Below are 18334 nucleotides of genomic sequence, written 5' to 3' on the forward strand. Positions count from 1 at the left end.
TGCTTTAAAAAGAAACACAAAGCCACCTTTGCTTTATAACTTCACCCTCAACACCACGTGTTCAGTCAGCCTGAAGAACTATTTATCAAAAACCCACCTTTTCTAAAACTTCCTACAAGAAGGACTAGTGTGGTGCTGTAACAAATCACCTAAAATTCAGTCTATTCCTCTGAGGCACAGATTCTCCAGCAAGAGCCAAAGCCAACATTCTCCTTTTTTTGCAATTTTAAGCATGAACACAGTGAAATACACAGGTCCTGTCTCCCTGTCAAACATCAATTTCTGCATCACATTCTTGTAGGTGATGATAGCTGGGAGACCGGTTAAAAAAAAAAATCAAGAACACGTTAGCTAAGGACTGCACAGCTGAACACAGAGAAATGGACTTAGAACAAAATTCTCTTTGCAATCTCTCGATCAAATAGATGGAAGTTAAAATGTTGAGGAAAAAACATTGACTTTGAATTCCGAGTTCGTTTTTAATTCCCAAATCCCAGCACTTCTTGCTCAGGTAACTAAGGAAACCCAAAGCTGGAAAGAATTCCTGATACCAGCACACTTCAAGGCTTCTCTGTAAACCGTAAAAAAAGCCAAACCAGGCACACACAATTACAAAACCCTCTCTACCAACAATAAACCTCGATTTTTCTTGCAGCTAAGCTCCTGTGGGTTCAGTATCCCACATAACCCCCCAAACCATAAAACCACAGTCCTGAGCATTGTGGGGGAATTTTTAAGGTGTACTTCTGACAACCTGGAAGGCAGCAGCAGAGTTAAAGGTGCCTTTTCCTGAAACACAGGCCTCTGCTTGATTTCACACATCGTTTAGATCAGCTAAGGAGATCCTCTATTCCCATTAGTTTATCGTTCAGCAGGGTTAAATTAGGAATACTGACATGGAAACACCACACGGGAGTTCCCAGTAATCCAGGAGCTTTGGTGATTGATTCAGGAAAAGGAAAGGTCCCAGTGGATTCAAAGCAGTGACACAACACAAAGGTTTACTGGCAAAAAGACACGGGTTAAATAAACTTTATCAGGATCTGGAGAGGTGGGTGTGATTCTCTGGGAAAGCTTGGGAAGAGGATACCAATGAAAGCACACGTTTCAAATGAGTTATTACAGTGATCAGACATTGCAGGCGTTTTCTGTCAACAGTACTTTTATGAGACATTTATATATTCAATAATTAAATATAAAATCAAGGATGAGTGTCACAAAACAAGGAAAGAGTAAGGCTTGAAGCCCGGCCAGCCCCCAGATTGCCCCTCCAGTCACTGTGCCTGTCATCTGACCTTTCATTTTACATGCTGCTATCCTCACACATCATAAAGCATAAAAAAAGTTAATCTTGCAGATTCCTTGCTGAAACCTCAAACCTACTTCAACTTAGTACAGAAACGGGAAAAAAAAAGGAGTATTTGCTTGTTAAAAAAGCAGAAATAGGAAGAAAAGTTCACAGGTATTCTGGACTGACAGAATCAAGGAACAGGGACAATGCAAACAGATTTCAGACTATTAAAATGGTTTTGCTACCTGTTGTTTACCTGAACGTGATGTGCTGCGTTATTCCTCACTCAGAATTACTGGCAACATGAAAAAAATAAAAAATAGCAGTTGCACACTGATCAAACCCTTGTCCTACCCAGGGAGGGGTGAAAATGTGCAGGTAAAAAAGCTGAATGGAACAATCACCCATGTCCACATCCACGTGTACTATACAGGAAGAACATCCAAAAATGCTGACAGGAGACAGTGATCCTAAAGTTTTCCTTTTCTCTTTCACTTCTATATAGATAGAGAACACCAGCAGAGTTTTCACCGTGGCCAACAGCAAGGTTCTCACAAATATAAAAATGCTTTCCAGCTGTTGGATTGCTTCGGGACATAGTCCAGGTGGAATGAAAGGAATATAATGTCTCCTCATGGAACAACAGCAAAAAAAAAACCCACTCTAAACTCTCAGGGTTTTACACAACTGTCAAACATCGACCTTGGCAGTCCTGAACATCTCAATCCCTGCTACAGCAGAATGTGGCATCACCAAAATAAATGAACAGCATTTCTTGGATTCTGGTGGTGCCACTGGGATAACACTACATGGAATTTAAATGTATTAAAATGTGTAACTTGGGTTTACATTCAGTGTGTTGGAGGAAGGGAATGTGATAATCAATCCCTTCATGCTTTATCCTTGCTGGCTGCCCACCCAGGAAGCTTTACTGTTATTACTTCAAGAGGAAAGGAAAGGTGCTGCTAAGAGCCAGAAGGGCAAAGCAATGATCTGGATAATGAAATGCCCTGTTCTTTGGATGAAGAGTGTAAAACATTTTGTTAAAAGCCTCCATGATGAAAATATCGACAGCAGAAAAGGTCTCCTTAAAAATACAGAGCATTTCTGCCTCATCTTTTAAGTTCAAAGCTCAGGGGAGAAAATGTTTTGCTACAATTCACTACAGGTTTGCTGTCATACACAGAGATGACAATGCCCTACAGAGCACAGGGCCAGCCACAGACTCCAGACAAACGTCTTTGCTTTAGGTTTCAAGTGGTTTGTGCCTCTCCTGTTGTAGAAAAGGAACAGAGAGACTTCTGGAACCTTCACTGCAGTCTTTGCCAGTGTCCAGCTCTTGGGCAGAGGGGATCCTGCAGAGTCACCACCTGGAGGGTGAGGCTGTGGAACAGTCATGATTCAGAGTCTGAGCCGGAGCTGCTTTCCCGGCTGATCTCGATTTGTAGGGAGGGTAAATGATCCAAGCGACTCTTTTTTTGCCTGGATTGTTCTTTTTCCTTAATGAGAGCACCCCAAACCCTCTGCAGCTCAGAGTCATCTTCCTCTGGAGATGCCACAGAGTTTTCAGCTTTCTCTGGAGTCTTTTCCTGTGTCTTTGGAGCAGACCCCAATCTGGTCCATAAATTACCTAAGCAGATGAAAAACAAACATTTAAAAAAACCCCAAAACAGACAGGACTGAGAGGAAGAAGTCAAGGAACCAATTCTTAAACTCACTGCCACCCTTCAAACCCTTCATACTCCTCCCACCCTAATACTTGGCATGGAACTGATTATGCTTTGAAGAGTAATTGAAATTAACCTGCAGGAGGCTGTGGGCAGCCTTGTTCTCTGTTCCCCATTTGCAGAGGATGTTTATTTCACACCTGAAGTGCCCCTGCATTCCTGACACTTGTTTTGCTGCCCACAGTTTGAAAGCAGTCCTTGATCTTCAGCACACCTCCATAAAAATCCTGCTCCCAAAACCCCCCAGCTCCTCCCTACATGTATTTAGATTTCAAAGCTCTGAACATAGATTTGCTAATTTATCCCGAATTTTGTTCAGCTTCACCCCTTCATGGCTTTCTGCTAGAATTTCTCTTAGACTCCAAAACCAAAGGAACTGCAGCAGAACATTTTCTGCACAGTACTAACCTGATTTCTTCTCTCTGGTGTCAGAGTAGAGGCCTTTTACATCTTGTTTGGGGATTCCCAGCCTGCTGTGCACATCTGAGATTGGTTCTCGACGAGGAGCACAGGTACTGCTTGGAGCTTTGATTTCTGGAGAGTGTGGCCTTTTTCCCAGTCTCTGCCTCACATCTGGCAATATTTTCAGTGATTATAATGACAGAAAAAAAAAGAAAAAAAAGAAAAAAAAAAAAAAAAGTATGTATCTCTGTATCTGTCCTGTTGCATTTACTCTACCTCTGCCAGCTTGCCAGCTCAGTTTATGATCATTCACTATTGGAACTATACAGATTCTCTGTTTTTATCTTTTCTTTGGTCTTTTAAGTCTTTCATACCCAGATTTCCTGGCAATTCCTGCAATACAATTTAGCTAGATTTCGTTTCAGTTTTGGCAATAAATTTGACATTTCATTTTTTTCAAGTTGTGCTCTGTCGAAAAGATAAAAACCTAAGTTATCCCATGGTCTGCTGCTTTTCTGGTGTAGCAGCAGAGTGTAAATATCCAGCAGGAGGTAAAATTCCATGAAAACTGGTCTGCCTTCAACAGTTCTTTTCAGGTAGCAGATACCTTGATTTAGAATTCTACCACTGCTTAGTATTTGGCAGAATAAAATAAAAAGAATACTGAAGATATTAATACTTAAACCCTTGAGGTGAATTTTGTATTCTGAAGTTTGCCTGGCTTAGCTGGATATTCCAAATTGTTCAGGGGGTCCAGACAAAAATAGGCAAAGGGAATTTTAGGACGATGTGCCAACTTGTCAGAGGGCCAAAATGGGCAGGAGGGGTAATGTATACAAATGTAATTTTGACATTTCATTGATACAAAAAGATAATTTTCACTTATCAGTCAGATAAACATTACATATGTGAGAAGTAGCTAAAATTACACGTTTAAGTCAAAGAAATAAGTTGTTTAAGCTCAGAAATAAATCCTGCCAAATGCAAAAACACCCATCTTCATGTAACACACATTTTTATGTGCACTTTTAAGTGTAGTCAGTGTTTCACATTGGGTTTTGTGCACGACCTTCCCTGTGTGCTGTTTCTCAGCTGCAGAGAATCTCTGCCTCAAGGAGGGAGCAAATCAAAAAGGACAAAGTGGGGGGAAATTGGCACAGGCAAAGAAAATGGATGGAAATCAACAACACTAAAAAAGCTTTCACTAAAGTGGACTTGATTTTTTCCCCAAAGTGATTCACAACTCGATCTCTTAGTGAGGACAAACTGTGTGAGTGCAGGGTTTATCTGCAGTGAAGCACACGTGTGAAATAAGTTTATTTCAGGGACAATTCTGGCCAGCAATGAGTGACAAAATTACCTGATTTGACAGTGCTGTTTGGCTGCCTTGGCCCAGAGTTATTCTGACGTTTCTCTTCCAACAGCAGCCTCACATCTGCAACTTTCTCCAAGGATCCTTTGCTGCCAATCCTGTTTTTGATGTTGCTGCTGGCTATGCTATCCGCTCGCATGGAATTCCTAAAAAAAATCATAAATATGATGTCCTCTAAATAAAATCCAATCTAGTATAGTTCTTAAGTCTTTTTATATGGAAAATTACATCACAGAAAATAATAATATCAGGATTTCTCTGCTGAGAAGAAGTAAAAACAATGCTTAGAAGCTGTTCAAGCCAGAATCCTAAATGTAACAGTAATTCCATGAATACCTCAGTACCCATTTCAAGGCAGCCTCAAAATTGTTGACACTATAATGAGTATAAGCACCCTACTGAAGGGATACATGTTAAAATTATTCTATTCATCTACAATATGTACAGCTTTGGTTAGTAAGCCCATAATGAACATAAATTCCTTTTTATCATCAACAATTGAAGGCTATTTTTCTTTCTGAGATAAAGAGCAAGGGTCAAAGACAAAACAGAAAGAGTTCTTTTTCCCTGTTAATTGAGGTTGTTTGCATAAATTTCTCTTGATTCTACTTCGAGTTTCATTGTTATTAATAAGCAAGGATAGAGAGATCTGCAGAAGAAGATGTATTTAAAAAAGGTTAATTCTATTAAAAGGCTAGTTTCTGTATTTCTTTTTAGAATATCTACTACAAAATTAGATTAAGAACTGAAGAATAGTTTCAAGTTAGAGCTGTCAAAGCTTGAAGAGAGTCACTAAAACCCAGAAATGCCTCTTCACTGCTGCTTTTAAAGACTAAAAAACTTTTACCTAATATTTTTCAGCTGTGACTCCACCTCATCTGCATACATGGTCATCTTCATGCTTTTCTTGGGCGAGGGGGTGGAGATCATTTTCAGCTCCAGGTCATAGTCCATCTCATCCGAGTCGGAGGCGCTGGCGCTGGATCTCCTCGCGGCGCTGCGCTCCCGCGACTGCCGGAAAGCCTGCAGCTCATCCCGGTACTCCACCACCACTCTGTCATCTTCATCCATGTCCTGATCCTCCTCCTCCTCCTCTTCCTCCTCAATGGGCTCCTCTGGAACGTTTACCAAGCCTGCAGCAAAGCAAACTCATTCCCATCAACTGGATTTCAGCGTCTCTAGAGAGGACTCGAAAACCAAACCAAAAGGAAAATCACCTCGCTGTAATTAATGATCTCCTATAGGTGAGTCTGTAGTTCTTTTAGTTCTCTCTTCTTAAAGAGAGAGACTATTCTGCCAAACATTTTAAGTGGAATCAATAAGTGGAATTAAACTGCCACAGGACAAAAAGTCCCTGGTGTTCACTTCCTCAGAGGCCTGGCCAAGCACAAAGGTGGACAGAGTAATTAAAGTACAACTGCCTCTTGTAGAAGGTGAAGTTCTTTCTTCCTGAGCTAAGCAGGATCTTACAGGGCTTAACGTGCCAGCTGCTGGCTCTGCAAAAATCCTTTCAAGTCCTGCAAGCAGCAATGCCAAAAAGAACACAGGTGCCATTATTACGAATTCATCACAGACACTGATTTAAATAGAAACAGCTTCAATTTAGTCATCACCAGCATTGAGACAGCTCTTCAGACAGCACTACATGACCAACATGGAAAATCTTCCGTGAGATTTGACACATTCGTGGCTGTATTTTTAACAGGCCAATCACACTGTACTTGTCTCATGTCAGATTTTTACACCCGTTATTCTTCTACCTTAGGCAGCAGATGAAGATATTCAAGCCTAATTAACAGAATTTTCTCATCTCTATTGTTCTGGATTTAGAGATTGCTTTTTATAGACTGGGAGAATTGACTTAGCAAGTGTGACAAATTGCCAAGGAGGCTGAAAAAGTCATTCACCCCTTCTTTTGGCCTTTGATGCCACAGTCCCCACGCCCTAAATTTGTCAAAGGAAAAAGGTCACATAAAAAGCAGCAGCTACGAGCAGAACGAAGCTTCTGCCTCAGGAATTTCCTGCAAACTCTTAAAACAGGATTCAGATTTATTTTTTTAAGACGACTTCCACACATCCCATGGGATTGGTGAGGCACTGCTCCAGATCCTGCCCAGCCCTCCAGGGTTGTCCCAGTGTCCCCAGAGGGCTGTCCCAGTGCCCCCAATACCTGAGTGCCGATGTTTGTAGGGAGGAGTCAAGCCCACATCGTCCCCAATCAACGTTCTCTTCTTGATCACATCGCGGTGGATCCGGCGGGAATGGTACCTCCTCTTCCTGAAAAACCAGAGAGAGGATGACATGCCCGGCTCATTCATTAAGCCCTAAATCCTGGATGAAGGATATGCAATTATCACCTACTTTAACAGCAGACATTTATGTCAGAGCTGGCCTGAATGGTTTGAATATCAACTTTATTTTTATGAGAAAATTCTCTCCTTGTAATTCACACTTGCACTGCAAAACTATTAGCTACACTGAAGCATCTACATAAACTAAATAGAAAATCCACAAATTAAAACAGTTTTAGATTAGCTGGTCTAATTACCTGCAATGTTCCAATTCCTCTGTCCAACACTCACCAAGAATTGCTAAGAATTCCTTTCATGCCTCCGTAATTTGGATTGCCGTATTTCATGTAATACTGGCTTCTCCTTGCAGCTCCCAGCTCCTTTTTGTCATCTGCGAAAAATATAAATTATTGGAATTTTTTCCCTCTTGGAGTATAATTTACAGAACAGCATAAAAACAAATAACCATTCAAAGAGAGTGAGACTGAGTGTGCCTTAAAATCAGAATTACTTCACCCTCCTCCATGAAGGATTCAATTTTGCTTACACCTCTGGAATTTCTCCTACCACCACAGCTTTATTTGTGTCTAGAAATTTAATTCCAGGGAGACTGGGTTTCTACAGATCAGCTTGTCATTGCTGGAGTTTCCACTCACCTTCCTCATCACCTTTCTTTTATTAATGATTGTGCCACTTCCTGCACGGTCCAGAAATTACATGGATCTTCATTTTATTCATAAATAAAATGAGTATTTAGCAATAATTTTTACTAATCCAAATTATCTCCATCTCAAATTATATCCATATTTATAAAATGTGCAATTTACTTCTGGAAAAAGGCATCATAAAACCTATTCCATGGAATTGGGCAGAATGCCCTGAGCCTAAGGAACAGTAATTTTCATACAACTTGAACTGGATGTAATTGACACAAGAAAATGCAGATTTATGGCAAAATCTTAACACCTAACAATAAGCAAAAAAAAACAAAGACAAAAACAAAAAACCCCCCACACTTTTAGATAAGAAATAGGCACTTTGAGTCATCAACTAGTCAAAAAAGAAAAGGGTGCTTGTTAAGGTGGTCATTTACCTTTAGTAGCAAATCTCATGAAGAGCTTGTTTCCTTTAGCCAGTTTATTGGCAGGGCGAAGGTCATTACGCAGGAGAGAATCCTCTTCTACTTGGGAGAGGGCATCCAACTTTGGGGGCAAAAAAGGTATTTTGGACTCAAAAATCAAATGACTGTTGAACAAAAATGGGTTGCTTACAGAGAAGCAATAAAGTGGTTATGAAGAGAGTCACTTTTCAAATGATGTTCAAATGAATTCTGCTTTTATTTCTTGACAAGCTGATGTTAATTTTTAATGTAAATTGCCCTGAAAATTTAAAATACGTCCTTCTCTTGCTCCGTAACATTAACTCAGGTTATTAAATCTAGGATTGTCAAATGACTCCATATTACTGACTGAAATACAGAAAATGAATAGCACAACTAGGACGCTGAAAAACATTTTTTCCCTGTTCCATATCTAAATTATTTTATTAACAGGTTCTCATGCCTTTACACAATGATTAAAAACCTTTCTTTTTCATTTATAGCTGCTTTATGGAAACTCAAATTCAGATTTCCATGATGTAGAAGTGTTCACTGAGCCATTCCTAAAGGAAATCCTAATCACACCTATTATACACTCGGCCAGTGAAGATTAAATTGCTGCCAGGACATCACTGTGTGCGCTGATTCCCACAGATCCATGGGTAGCCTAAATCCCACTGGGCTCTAAGCATTTTTTCCTGCTGAAAGGTCACTGCCTTCCATCATTGTTCTTTCATTGCCTCCTCTCAGCAGAAAAGAGAAGCCAGGCTCACTGTTAAACTCTCCAAAATCTATTTTCACAAAGCACTTTACACTGGGATTATCACCACCTGCACTCCCTCTCACTCCCCACCTAATTTATTTTGGTAATTAAATTGTGAATTGCAAATAGAAACCTAAAAATGCCGTGAAAACTTCTCAGCAGCCAGAGCAAAACTTCCATAGCAGAGTTTCCACTTCCCCTGTGTACTGACCTCCACATCACTGGGATTGTCATCCTCAACCTCGCCTTCTTCTGTCTCATCATCAGAGCTTTCCTCCTGTTTTTCTAAGGAAAATAATTGGGGAAAAGAAAAAAAAAAAAAAAACAAAACAAAAAACAAAACCAAGTTCCATTTTAGTGTGTCAGCCTCATTTGATTTATGATTACCTACATTGTCTGAGATCAGCCTGAAGGTGTTTTCCTTTCTCCTGAGCAGCCTAAGGAATAATCAAAGCAGTGAATGCCTATGGAAAAGTGGAGCACAGTGAAATTCAGAGCCCTGTGCCTGCAGCAGCACATGTGCATCATTAATTTAATTCTATGAAAGCAAATGAAAGTGCACTGCCTGTCAGGATTTAGTGTGTTCAAAATCAGAGATCAGCAAGGCCAAGGCACTAAAGGCACATAAAAGCCTTTCCTGCCATCTCCTTTTCAAATGCCTAAAAATATCCAATACTAACAGTGTAAAACAGGTTATTAATCAAAAGCTTAGAGAGAGAGAGAGCAGTAAAAAGAAAAAAACAACCTTAGTGACTTAATTTTGCTGTGAAATAACTAAAAAAGAAGTGCATGCTTCCAGAACTGCTAAAATTGTGAGCTGCTTTGATTTTTCAGCTCTTTTTAGCTCAGTGTAAGAAAATTCCTGCTGATTTTTTTCTCCAAAGTCCCCATGAAATAAAATACTGTAAAGAAGTAATGACTGTGGACAGCTATGAAGTCTGATATACTAATATAACTTGCAAAGATCTCAAAGTACTTCATAAGCTTAAAAAACCTCTCCTTTATATTTCAGAGTTCCTTATCTTAAATCTCATCCAACAATAGACTTAAAAACTTAAAACAGAGAGTGGCAGCTGTTCAAAAATACTCCTGAGTGAAAACAAAAAAGCATAATTAACCGAACTGAAACCAAAGAGAGAATTTAAGTAAACAAATTACCAAAATTCAAACCAGAATAATTAAGTTCCATCAGGGAGAGTTTTCATGCATTTTTCTCCCTCACAAATGAGAAGTTTCTCATAGCACAGACCAATCTTTTGCTTCCCTAAATGTCTTAACAGCTCTGAAATTCCCATCTAAAAAAAGGAATGTAACTGAGCCAGATGACTCCAGGGTATCTGTATGGATCTCACACCTTAGGATGTAATTGAACAGCCTGTACTTTCTCTAATATCCCACTTTTCCAGAGGAACAGGAGTAATTTCAGATGACAGCTCTTGTTTTCAGATGGAGTGTAATGATAATATAATGTGCAATTCATAGCAAGCAGGATTAAATATGTATGTTTATGCTCCATTTGAGCAATGTCCCTAATCTCCAAAAATTTCATAACAAGTCTTACTTGAAGCTTTATCAACATTTGGCCAAAATTAAAGTCATGTGGATGGCTGAGGAGCCACTGCTTTGTGGAGAAAAGCAGCAGGAAAAGGGGGTGAATTAGAAGAATCCATGTTTGACAAAGCCTTAAACACCAAATTTCCCAGAAATTTGCAAGCACTGCAGATATCTAACTGAGAGAGATTGGCTACTTTCATTTAGGTCATATACAGCATTTTTAAGCAAAATCTATGAAAAATTTAATAAACATAACATTTTTTTTTCTCTGTATCCTGTGATAGAGCACCTTCAACCACGGCACTCACAGCAGCCTAAGAGCAAAACTGCCCTCACGTTGCAAAATGGTGCTTTTGAACTTCCCCACATAAAGGAAAATAAATTTACAACCAAGGCAGTCTTGGTACCAGACTGATCACGACACTGAGATGTACTTTTGCTGCTCTGCTCTTTTATAACCAACCCTTTAATAACTTCTTTCTTAAAAGGCTAACAGCCAAATTTAGAGCTGATACACACCCTGGTGAAGTGATGCACTGTCACGCTGCTGTGAGGGATATACTTGAAGGCTGATGGTGCATCAAAAAAGGGGAATTAGCTGTGGTATTTCAAAAATAGGCCATTTTCTCACACCTGCCTTTTTTGCTTTGCCTGCCTTTGTAGGCACATCACACAGAGCTATTTCTGTGCATGTGTCCCACTATAAATACCAGCTCTCAGTATCACCCTCATCTAACACGTTTAGTATCGACTGAATTACTGCTTTTGGTCTAGCTCCAACCCACCTTTTAAGAAGCAGCTTCTTCAAAAGGTTTCCAAGATGAAAGCCTTTTTTAAAGTGGCAGAATACATTTACCTGCAACTATATGATAGAAGCTCCTTCAGTAATTTAGGTTATGCAATGCCCCAGCACAAGTTTAAAGTTTCGTTGATTTAATGAGATGATGGCTGTGTTTGCATATCTCAATCTACCTTTCTTGGTTTTTTCAGCTGTCTTCTCCTTGTTGTTCTCTCTGCTCTTTGTTTTCTCCTGATCAGGCAGGGAGCTCATATTTATTAGAGCCCGTGTTGCTGTCACTTCATCAAGCCAGACCACATTACCTGGGACAAATAGAAACACAAAACCCAAATGCAGTTGGTGTCATCAAGCAGTCACATCTCCCCTGCCTTGCTGGAAAGAAATTAATGACCAAAAAATTCAGAAATGACAGAAAAGCCATCAGATCTCTTGCAGGGAAAGTGATATTCTTTAACACAGCTGATAAGCTGGAGGACACACATTTTTCAGCTTGTTACAAAACACAGGAGCTGATCAAAACCCCAAAATCACTGAAATGCACAAGCATAGATTTGAGAGGCTTCCTGAAAACAGCAAATCAGGGCACTGGAACGGGGTCAGTGGATCCATGTGTTCCCAAACAAATGTGATAAAGGGAGCAGCAGGGGGCAGGAATGAAGCCTGGATCTTTTTCCCCTTTGGCAGCTTAGCAGAACCTTGGACTTTACTGCAGAATTCTGTTAATCTTTTCCAAAAAGCAGGAAAATAGGGGGAAATAGGAGACTGCTCAAGCACTTTGCACAGATTGTAGAGTACACAGGTTCACAATATCATTCAGGATGTGCCTTAAGTGTCAGCAGATGGTACTAAAATACAACTTACTAGGCCAATTAAAAGCATTTCATAGATGCTGAAAGAACTAAAACTGCTTAGAAACAGGATTTGAACAAAAGCTTTCTGCACTTGGTACAAATACAGCAACAAATGTCTCTGTTCTGCTGTTAAGCAGGGTGGATTCAGATATTAAGAAAACTGTACAGTGACCCAAATTTCACTTAAATTACTCAGACAAGAATTACAAGGTGAAGAACATCCAGATATTAACTTCAATGATTGTAGATTTATTAACCATTTTTTTCAGCCTGCCTCATCTTCCCATCTCCAAATTTCCAAAAGCTTCACCACTTCACGTCCAACAGTTTGAAGCACAGAACACTAAATCCACCTTTGCACTAAGTCACCTTAAGATGTAATTCAGATGGGAACACTGAAGTTTTTGCCATGATGCAAATCTGTGCTGAAAATAAAAAGCTTTTTCTTGGTATTTTCACAGAGTATAGCTCAGAGACAGCATGAAAATTCCCCATTAAAATAGACGTGTAAAACTATAACTGGGTATTGTTACAACACTGAAGCCTTAATTTTCACATTAATTTACTAATGTAGCATTTAAGAAAACACACAATCTCAGAAATGAAGCCTGGGATAGAGTTAAGCTGTCCATTTCCAAGCTCATGCATCAGCACAGGTCCATCCAGCAGCTCTGTACTGTAATTATCCACCCAGGGCTCATTAGGTTTCACATTTTCTATCAGCCTGTGCAGTACTTCAAGCTGTCACATACAGTGACTTCAAGGTCACCAGTGTTTTGTAGAACACCATCTATTTTGTCTTGCACTGGAACAGAATTTCTTCAGGGTCACCCCAGAGAATGAAGCTACTGATTTTCAGCTTTTAGCCATGCTTGTTAGTAAGTTTCCAGCTGTCTGGAAAACTTGCACTGGGCTCCTATTTCTTCTTCTATTATTTCAGGCACAAGGTTTGTAGCCACATGACAATCTCCCAGTACTCCTGTTCCATAATCCACCACTCAACTGTAGCAAAAAACTCTTCAACAGCCTTCAGTGGCAGTGAGGAAAGCACAGCTCTCCCCCACCTTTGATCTTGCTGATCTCACTCCCCAAAACAGCCCTTACCATGTGTACCCACATTCCTTTTCCAACCTATGGAAATCACACCCAGCTGCCACCTCCTTCCACCCACCCATTTCTCCTGGAGCACGCACTACACAAATATGGCAACAAATCTCCTCCTCCTCCTCCTCCTCCTCCACACAAAACCATCCCAACCTGCCCAACTGCACAGTTCAATCACCCTCTCTCAGATATATTAATTATGTCAAGATGGAAGCAGCATATATTTTAGGCCTTTTTATTTTTCCCCTGAGAGATACAGCTGTGACCAGGCTTAAAAAAAGAAAAAAAAAAAGAGTAAGCATTACAAATAGTCTGTTTACTTACATGAGGTGTCATCCAGCCACTCAATATGAGCAGGAGGATACTCTTTGAAATAGGCAAAGATGTCCTGGGTACTCATCTCATCCACTCCACAAATGTAAATGGTGTCCAATCTTACTTTAGGTATTGCTATAGGGAGGAAAAGACACAAAACTGGTACTTATTCCAAGCTTTCAGATTAGTACCATATGAGTTTATAAAGCCAATACTTTAAATAAACTAAAGAAGAACTAATTGAAGCATGACACAGACCATAACTTAATTGATTCTTTCACAATGCAAAACTTCAATAAATCGAGAATTAAAAGAGGTTACAAGCACTGGTAGATACAGAGACTGCACTGCAACCAAACAGCTTGAAAAACATTTTTTTTTTTTTCTCTTAGAGCACTGCCAAAGTGCTATCATTAAGTACTAAAGAGCCAGAACAAAACAAAGCCCTGCACAAAGCACTTCCACTTGTATCACCTGATGGGGAGCTGTTCCAGGCCACAGCTTAGCAGGTCCAAGCTGCCAGTTGGAAAAACAAAGCCTTGAGAACTAACTGGGTGCCAAAAGCACCAATCTGTTGTGCACACATCTCCTGGCTTCTGTTCCAGCTTGCCATCAGTGCAGCCTCACTGTGTGTACAGCACAGAGTCTGATCTCCCCATGCACAGGACACAGAGTCCTCCACGTGTACCCACACAGCGCTCCAGGGTTTTCACAAAAGATTCTTAAAGCAGCACTGATCCAGAGGGTGAATCCTGGGCATGCAACACTAGTGAATAAGGCACACAAAAAATGTTGTCTTTGTGCTGGGGTTGGTGAAACAAGGAGTGAACTGGCAAGTGTCACGTAGCTTAAAAAAATAACGATGTGCAAATGAAAAAACCCAAAGTGATTCCTTTTGGCAGTAAACTGGCAAAACCTCTGGGAATGCAGAGAATATTGCAGGATAAATCAAGTCAAGACACTGAGAGGAAGTAACTAAAGGGATCTTTTTTCCTGACTGCTGGATGAACTCGTACCTTTCTTCATCATGTCCCGGTCCAGGGCCACGTTCCTCTGGGCCAGATTCACCTCAGCCCGAAAATGGAAGCGTTTGGCTCTTTGCTCCTTCTTCTCAATTGCTTCCTGCAAAACACAACACAGTGCACTCAAACAGGAATCAGCAGCACCCTCAACAAACTGCACTGAGGACACTTAAAATCTCCCAGACAGCAACAATTTGTAGTAGAGATTTTATTCATTCTGGAGAGAGTTGCAGGTTTCAGAATGTAGTAGTTCACTAAAATATTTCTGGGCCACAGAACAGTTTTTGTGTAGGTCCAGCAGTGGGAATCAGGATGCATGGAATACAAGGTGTCTGGGACAACACAGACTCCATTATGGAACAGGAACATTATCTAGTCCTTACTAACAAATATTAAATAAAATCTCTCTTTTAAAATAAGCCCTTTTACCACAGGCAAAATTAATCTTTGAAGATTAGATAGAGTTTTTTCCCTGTTCTTTTAAATATATACAAAATGTGAATTTGTTTCTCTGAGCATGAATTTAACACTGGAGAGCTGGCTCCAGAGAACTTTTTAGACTGACAACTCAGGCTCCTCTTATGTAGCTCATGAGCAACAGCCTGCCTGGAAGTTGTGCAATTTTGGGAACCGGCTGAGAAGCTCCTTGTTCTCCAGATTTTATTAGGAAACACTACAGGTTTCTGGATCTTTGGAACACACATTCTGATTCATGCCAGCGGTCTGAATACCAGGCTAAGCCTTTGTGCATGTTGGGGAAGAAAGAAATGAAATGGTTCCACCTCTCCAGTGGCAAAAATGACAAAATGTTGAAGAGCCATAGCACAAAAATTACCTTGGAGGTTACATCTATTCCAGTGATGAAACTTCCAGCTTTGTTTTCATACCTCCTACTGGTGTCCTAAAACAAAGCGAAATGGTGATGAAATCTCAACGAGCACTGAAAGCAACACACTTGCTACATAGAAAAGAAGAAGAAATATTTCTACAAGAAATAGATTCTCTTTTCCTTGATCCAAATTCCATTTCTGGACAGAGAGGCACTCTGATGAAAGTGAAAGTAAAAGCACAAGAACTAAACCAAACTTCCCTCACTGTAAGAATTCTTTCCTTCTACAGAATTCAGTTTCTATGTCAGCTGCTGCTAAGCTGTTACTCTCTCAGCAATACAAGGAAAGTCCCAAGTAAGACTTCCACAGTTTTGGGTTTGGGTGTAATTTTCTTGTAAAACACGAGCAGATTTAACAGTGATACCTGACTGCTGAAACGTCAGTTGGCAGCTTTTAATCTCAGAAAGTGAGAACACCAAGCCACATCCACAGCGAAACAAGTAACTTTTTATTCCTATCATTATTTCAACCCCAAATTCCAAATACCAAGGTGAAACACTACTGCTTGGATACTGAGAGAGGTTAAAAATGGAGAATGAGGAGGGGGGGAAAATTACAAGTTTCCTGTCCATCAATCAGGACTGCTGAATTCAGAAAGGGACTAAACCCCACAGCCCCTGGATCAGTGACCCTGTTCTGCGCCCTCCATTGTCTGCATCCATAAAATGGCACCTCTTCGTCCTGACACCCTCAACTGGCAGAAGTTTGGAGCTGGAAGAACACCTCTTGCTTTCTTTAGGAATAAACGTGTTCTTTACACCCGTGCTGCAATAATTACTTTGGCTAAAGGACCATTTCTAGAAATAGTTTAGTCTCCATTTAGAAATACGGAAGAACGCACAAAAATCCAACCGCTTTTCTTAGTAACAGCACCAGAGTTCCTCTAATGCTGCCAAATGGTCAGAGTTACTAGAGAAAGGAAAGCAAAATAAACATGATTTTTGAAGTTGAAAACCCCCACTGTCTGAGGTTGACTCACGGAGCACGAGGAAGTACAGCACGGTGCTGTCTCTCAGGCCACATGTTGGGTAGAAGCACAAGCACGTTGGCAGACCAGCTAATTAAAGATTAGCTTCCAAAACAATTTTCACCCAAGTGTTGAAAGCGAAAGACTACTTAGGACTTTAGAACTGTGACCTATTTTCAGCTGTTATCCTAGTAAAACTTGTACAGAAACAATCAGCGAGAGTGAAAGAGGGAAGGAAAACACCGGGAAGGAAACCCTCGAACGCCGCTCAGCAGAGCCCACGCTCGCAGCTCTGCTATCCCGCGGTCAGCCCGTTCCCTGCTCCGGGTATTGCCGGCATCAAACACTCCCTGTACACTCTCCCACCCACAACACTGCACCCCAAATCCTGTTCTCCACCGCCTCCTTTATCCCATTCCTTCCCAAGCACATCCTTAGGACTCGCCCCCGAGTCCCCCCATATCCCCGCTCCCGCATCCCCGCTTTTCCCAAGAATCCCCCCCCAAAAGCCCCAAGAGAGCTCTCAGACACCCCCAGCCGCCGGACCCAGCCCCTGCTCGCCCTCTCGGCCCTCACCGGGATGAGCTCCCGCAGCGAGCGCCTCACGGGGATGGTCTCCAGCTCTCCCTCTTCCACCTCCATGGGCTCGGGCTCGGGGCCGCGCGGCTCCGCCGTGGTGGCGGTCGCCTCCGCCTTCACCGAGATCCGCAGGCCCCGCACGGCCGCCATGGCTCCGCCAGGCCCGCCCAGCGCGGCCAGCGAGACGAGCGCGGCGCGGCACAGAGCGGCGGGGCGGCTCCGAGCGCGGAGAGCGGCCAGGAGCGCCGGGCGGGCGGAGCGCAGCGGCCCCGAGCGCCGCCCGCAGCGCGGCCCGGCCCCGCGCCCCCCGAGAGCCAGGGCACCCCGAGCCCGGCACCCCCCGAGAGCCAGGGCACCCCGAACCTGGCACCCCCCGAGAGTCAGGGCACCCCGAACCTGGCACCCCCCGAGAGTCAGGGCACCCCGAGCCCGGCACCCCCCGAGAGCCAGAGCACCCCGAACCTGGCACCCCCCGAGAGTCAGGGCACCCCGAGCCCGGCGCACCCCCCGAGAGCCAGGGCACCCCCCGAGAGCCAGGACACCCCGAGCCCGGCGCACCCCCCGAGAGCCAGGGCACCCCGAGCCCGGCACCCCCCGAGAGCCAGGGCACCCCGAGCCCGGCGCCCCCCGAGAGCCAGGGCACCCCGAGCCCCGCGCACCCCTCGAGAGCCAGGGCACCCCGAGCCCGGCACCCCCCGAGAGCCAGGGCACCCCCCGAGAGCCAGGACACCCCCCTCGAGAGCCAGGACACCCCGAGCCCCGCGCACCCCCCGAGAGCCAGGGCACCCCGAGAGCCAGGACACCCCGCGAGAGCCCAGCGCATCCCCGAGAGCCAGGGCAACCCCCCGAGAGCCCAGCGCACCCCCTGAGCCAAGCACAAGGCGAATCCAAGGCACGCCCGAACCTCCCCGAGCCCCAGCGCATCCCGTGCCCCGAGCCCAGCGCACCCTGAGCCCGGCACATCCCGGGCCGGACGGAGCCGGTTCAGGGCCCGGGGACTCGGGGTGGAGAACGGCCACAGCGGAGCGCAGCTATAGCGGGCGAGAGGGCAGCCCTGCCGTGTCCTTGCATACCCCTGGGCCCGGGGAAAGGCACACGGAGAACGGAGAAACACAGAACTTAAGTACTTCCAGAAAAAGGGGTTTTTTAAACTATCTGAACTCAGTGTTGTGTCCCATTGTTCTGAGGCTCAGTTATTTCTCTTGTCCCAAGAGAGTGTTGAGGTTGTTCCAGGAGAGCAGCCTTGGCTCCTCTTGGCCTAAATAAACCACATGCTTTCACCAGTGCCCATGAGAGAAGTTCTTCATT

The 18334-nt window shown here is 43.0% G+C and overlaps 1 protein-coding gene across 1 annotated transcript; it reads right to left on the reverse strand.

The window, feature by feature from the left end:
• Positions 1-1144: 1144 nt before the first annotated feature.
• NCBP3 (nuclear cap binding subunit 3) lies at positions 1145-17182 on the reverse strand. The gene is made up of 13 exons (XM_066201982.1): positions 17024-17182; positions 15426-15491; positions 14585-14690; positions 13578-13703; positions 11472-11600; positions 9157-9230; positions 8177-8285; positions 7375-7474; positions 6963-7069; positions 5640-5925; positions 4781-4938; positions 3427-3591; positions 1145-2921 (listed from the first exon to the last, which is right to left on the reverse strand). The coding sequence occupies exons 1-13, from the start codon at positions 17174-17176 to the stop codon at positions 2686-2688; spliced, it is 1815 nt and encodes a 604-aa protein (XP_066058079.1). The 5' UTR covers positions 17177-17182; the 3' UTR covers positions 1145-2685.
• Between the last annotated feature and the right edge of the window lie 1152 nt (positions 17183-18334).

Source organism: Chamaea fasciata, unplaced genomic scaffold, assembly GCF_029207755.1.
Source record: "Chamaea fasciata isolate MVZ Bird 193981 ecotype frontalis unplaced genomic scaffold, bChaFas1.0.hap1 SCAF_21, whole genome shotgun sequence".
Taxonomy (NCBI): domain Eukaryota; kingdom Metazoa; phylum Chordata; class Aves; order Passeriformes; family Sylviidae; genus Chamaea; species Chamaea fasciata.

What these genes read in the sequence shown, in the direction of transcription:
- NCBP3 (XM_066201982.1), bottom strand. Translation starts at nt 17,176, where the DNA reads ATGGCGGCCGTGCGGGGCCTGCGGATCTCGGTGAAGGCGGAGGCGACC. An exon ending in GAATAGATGTAACCTCCAAG is followed by an intron (nt 14,691 to 15,425) that starts GTAATTTTTGTG and finishes TGTGTTTTGCAG; the next exon opens with GAAGCAATTGAGAAGAAGGA. An exon ending in AGCTGAAAAAACCAAGAAAG is followed by an intron (nt 9,231 to 11,471) that starts GTAGATTGAGAT and finishes TATTTTCCTTAG; the next exon opens with AAAAACAGGAGGAAAGCTCT.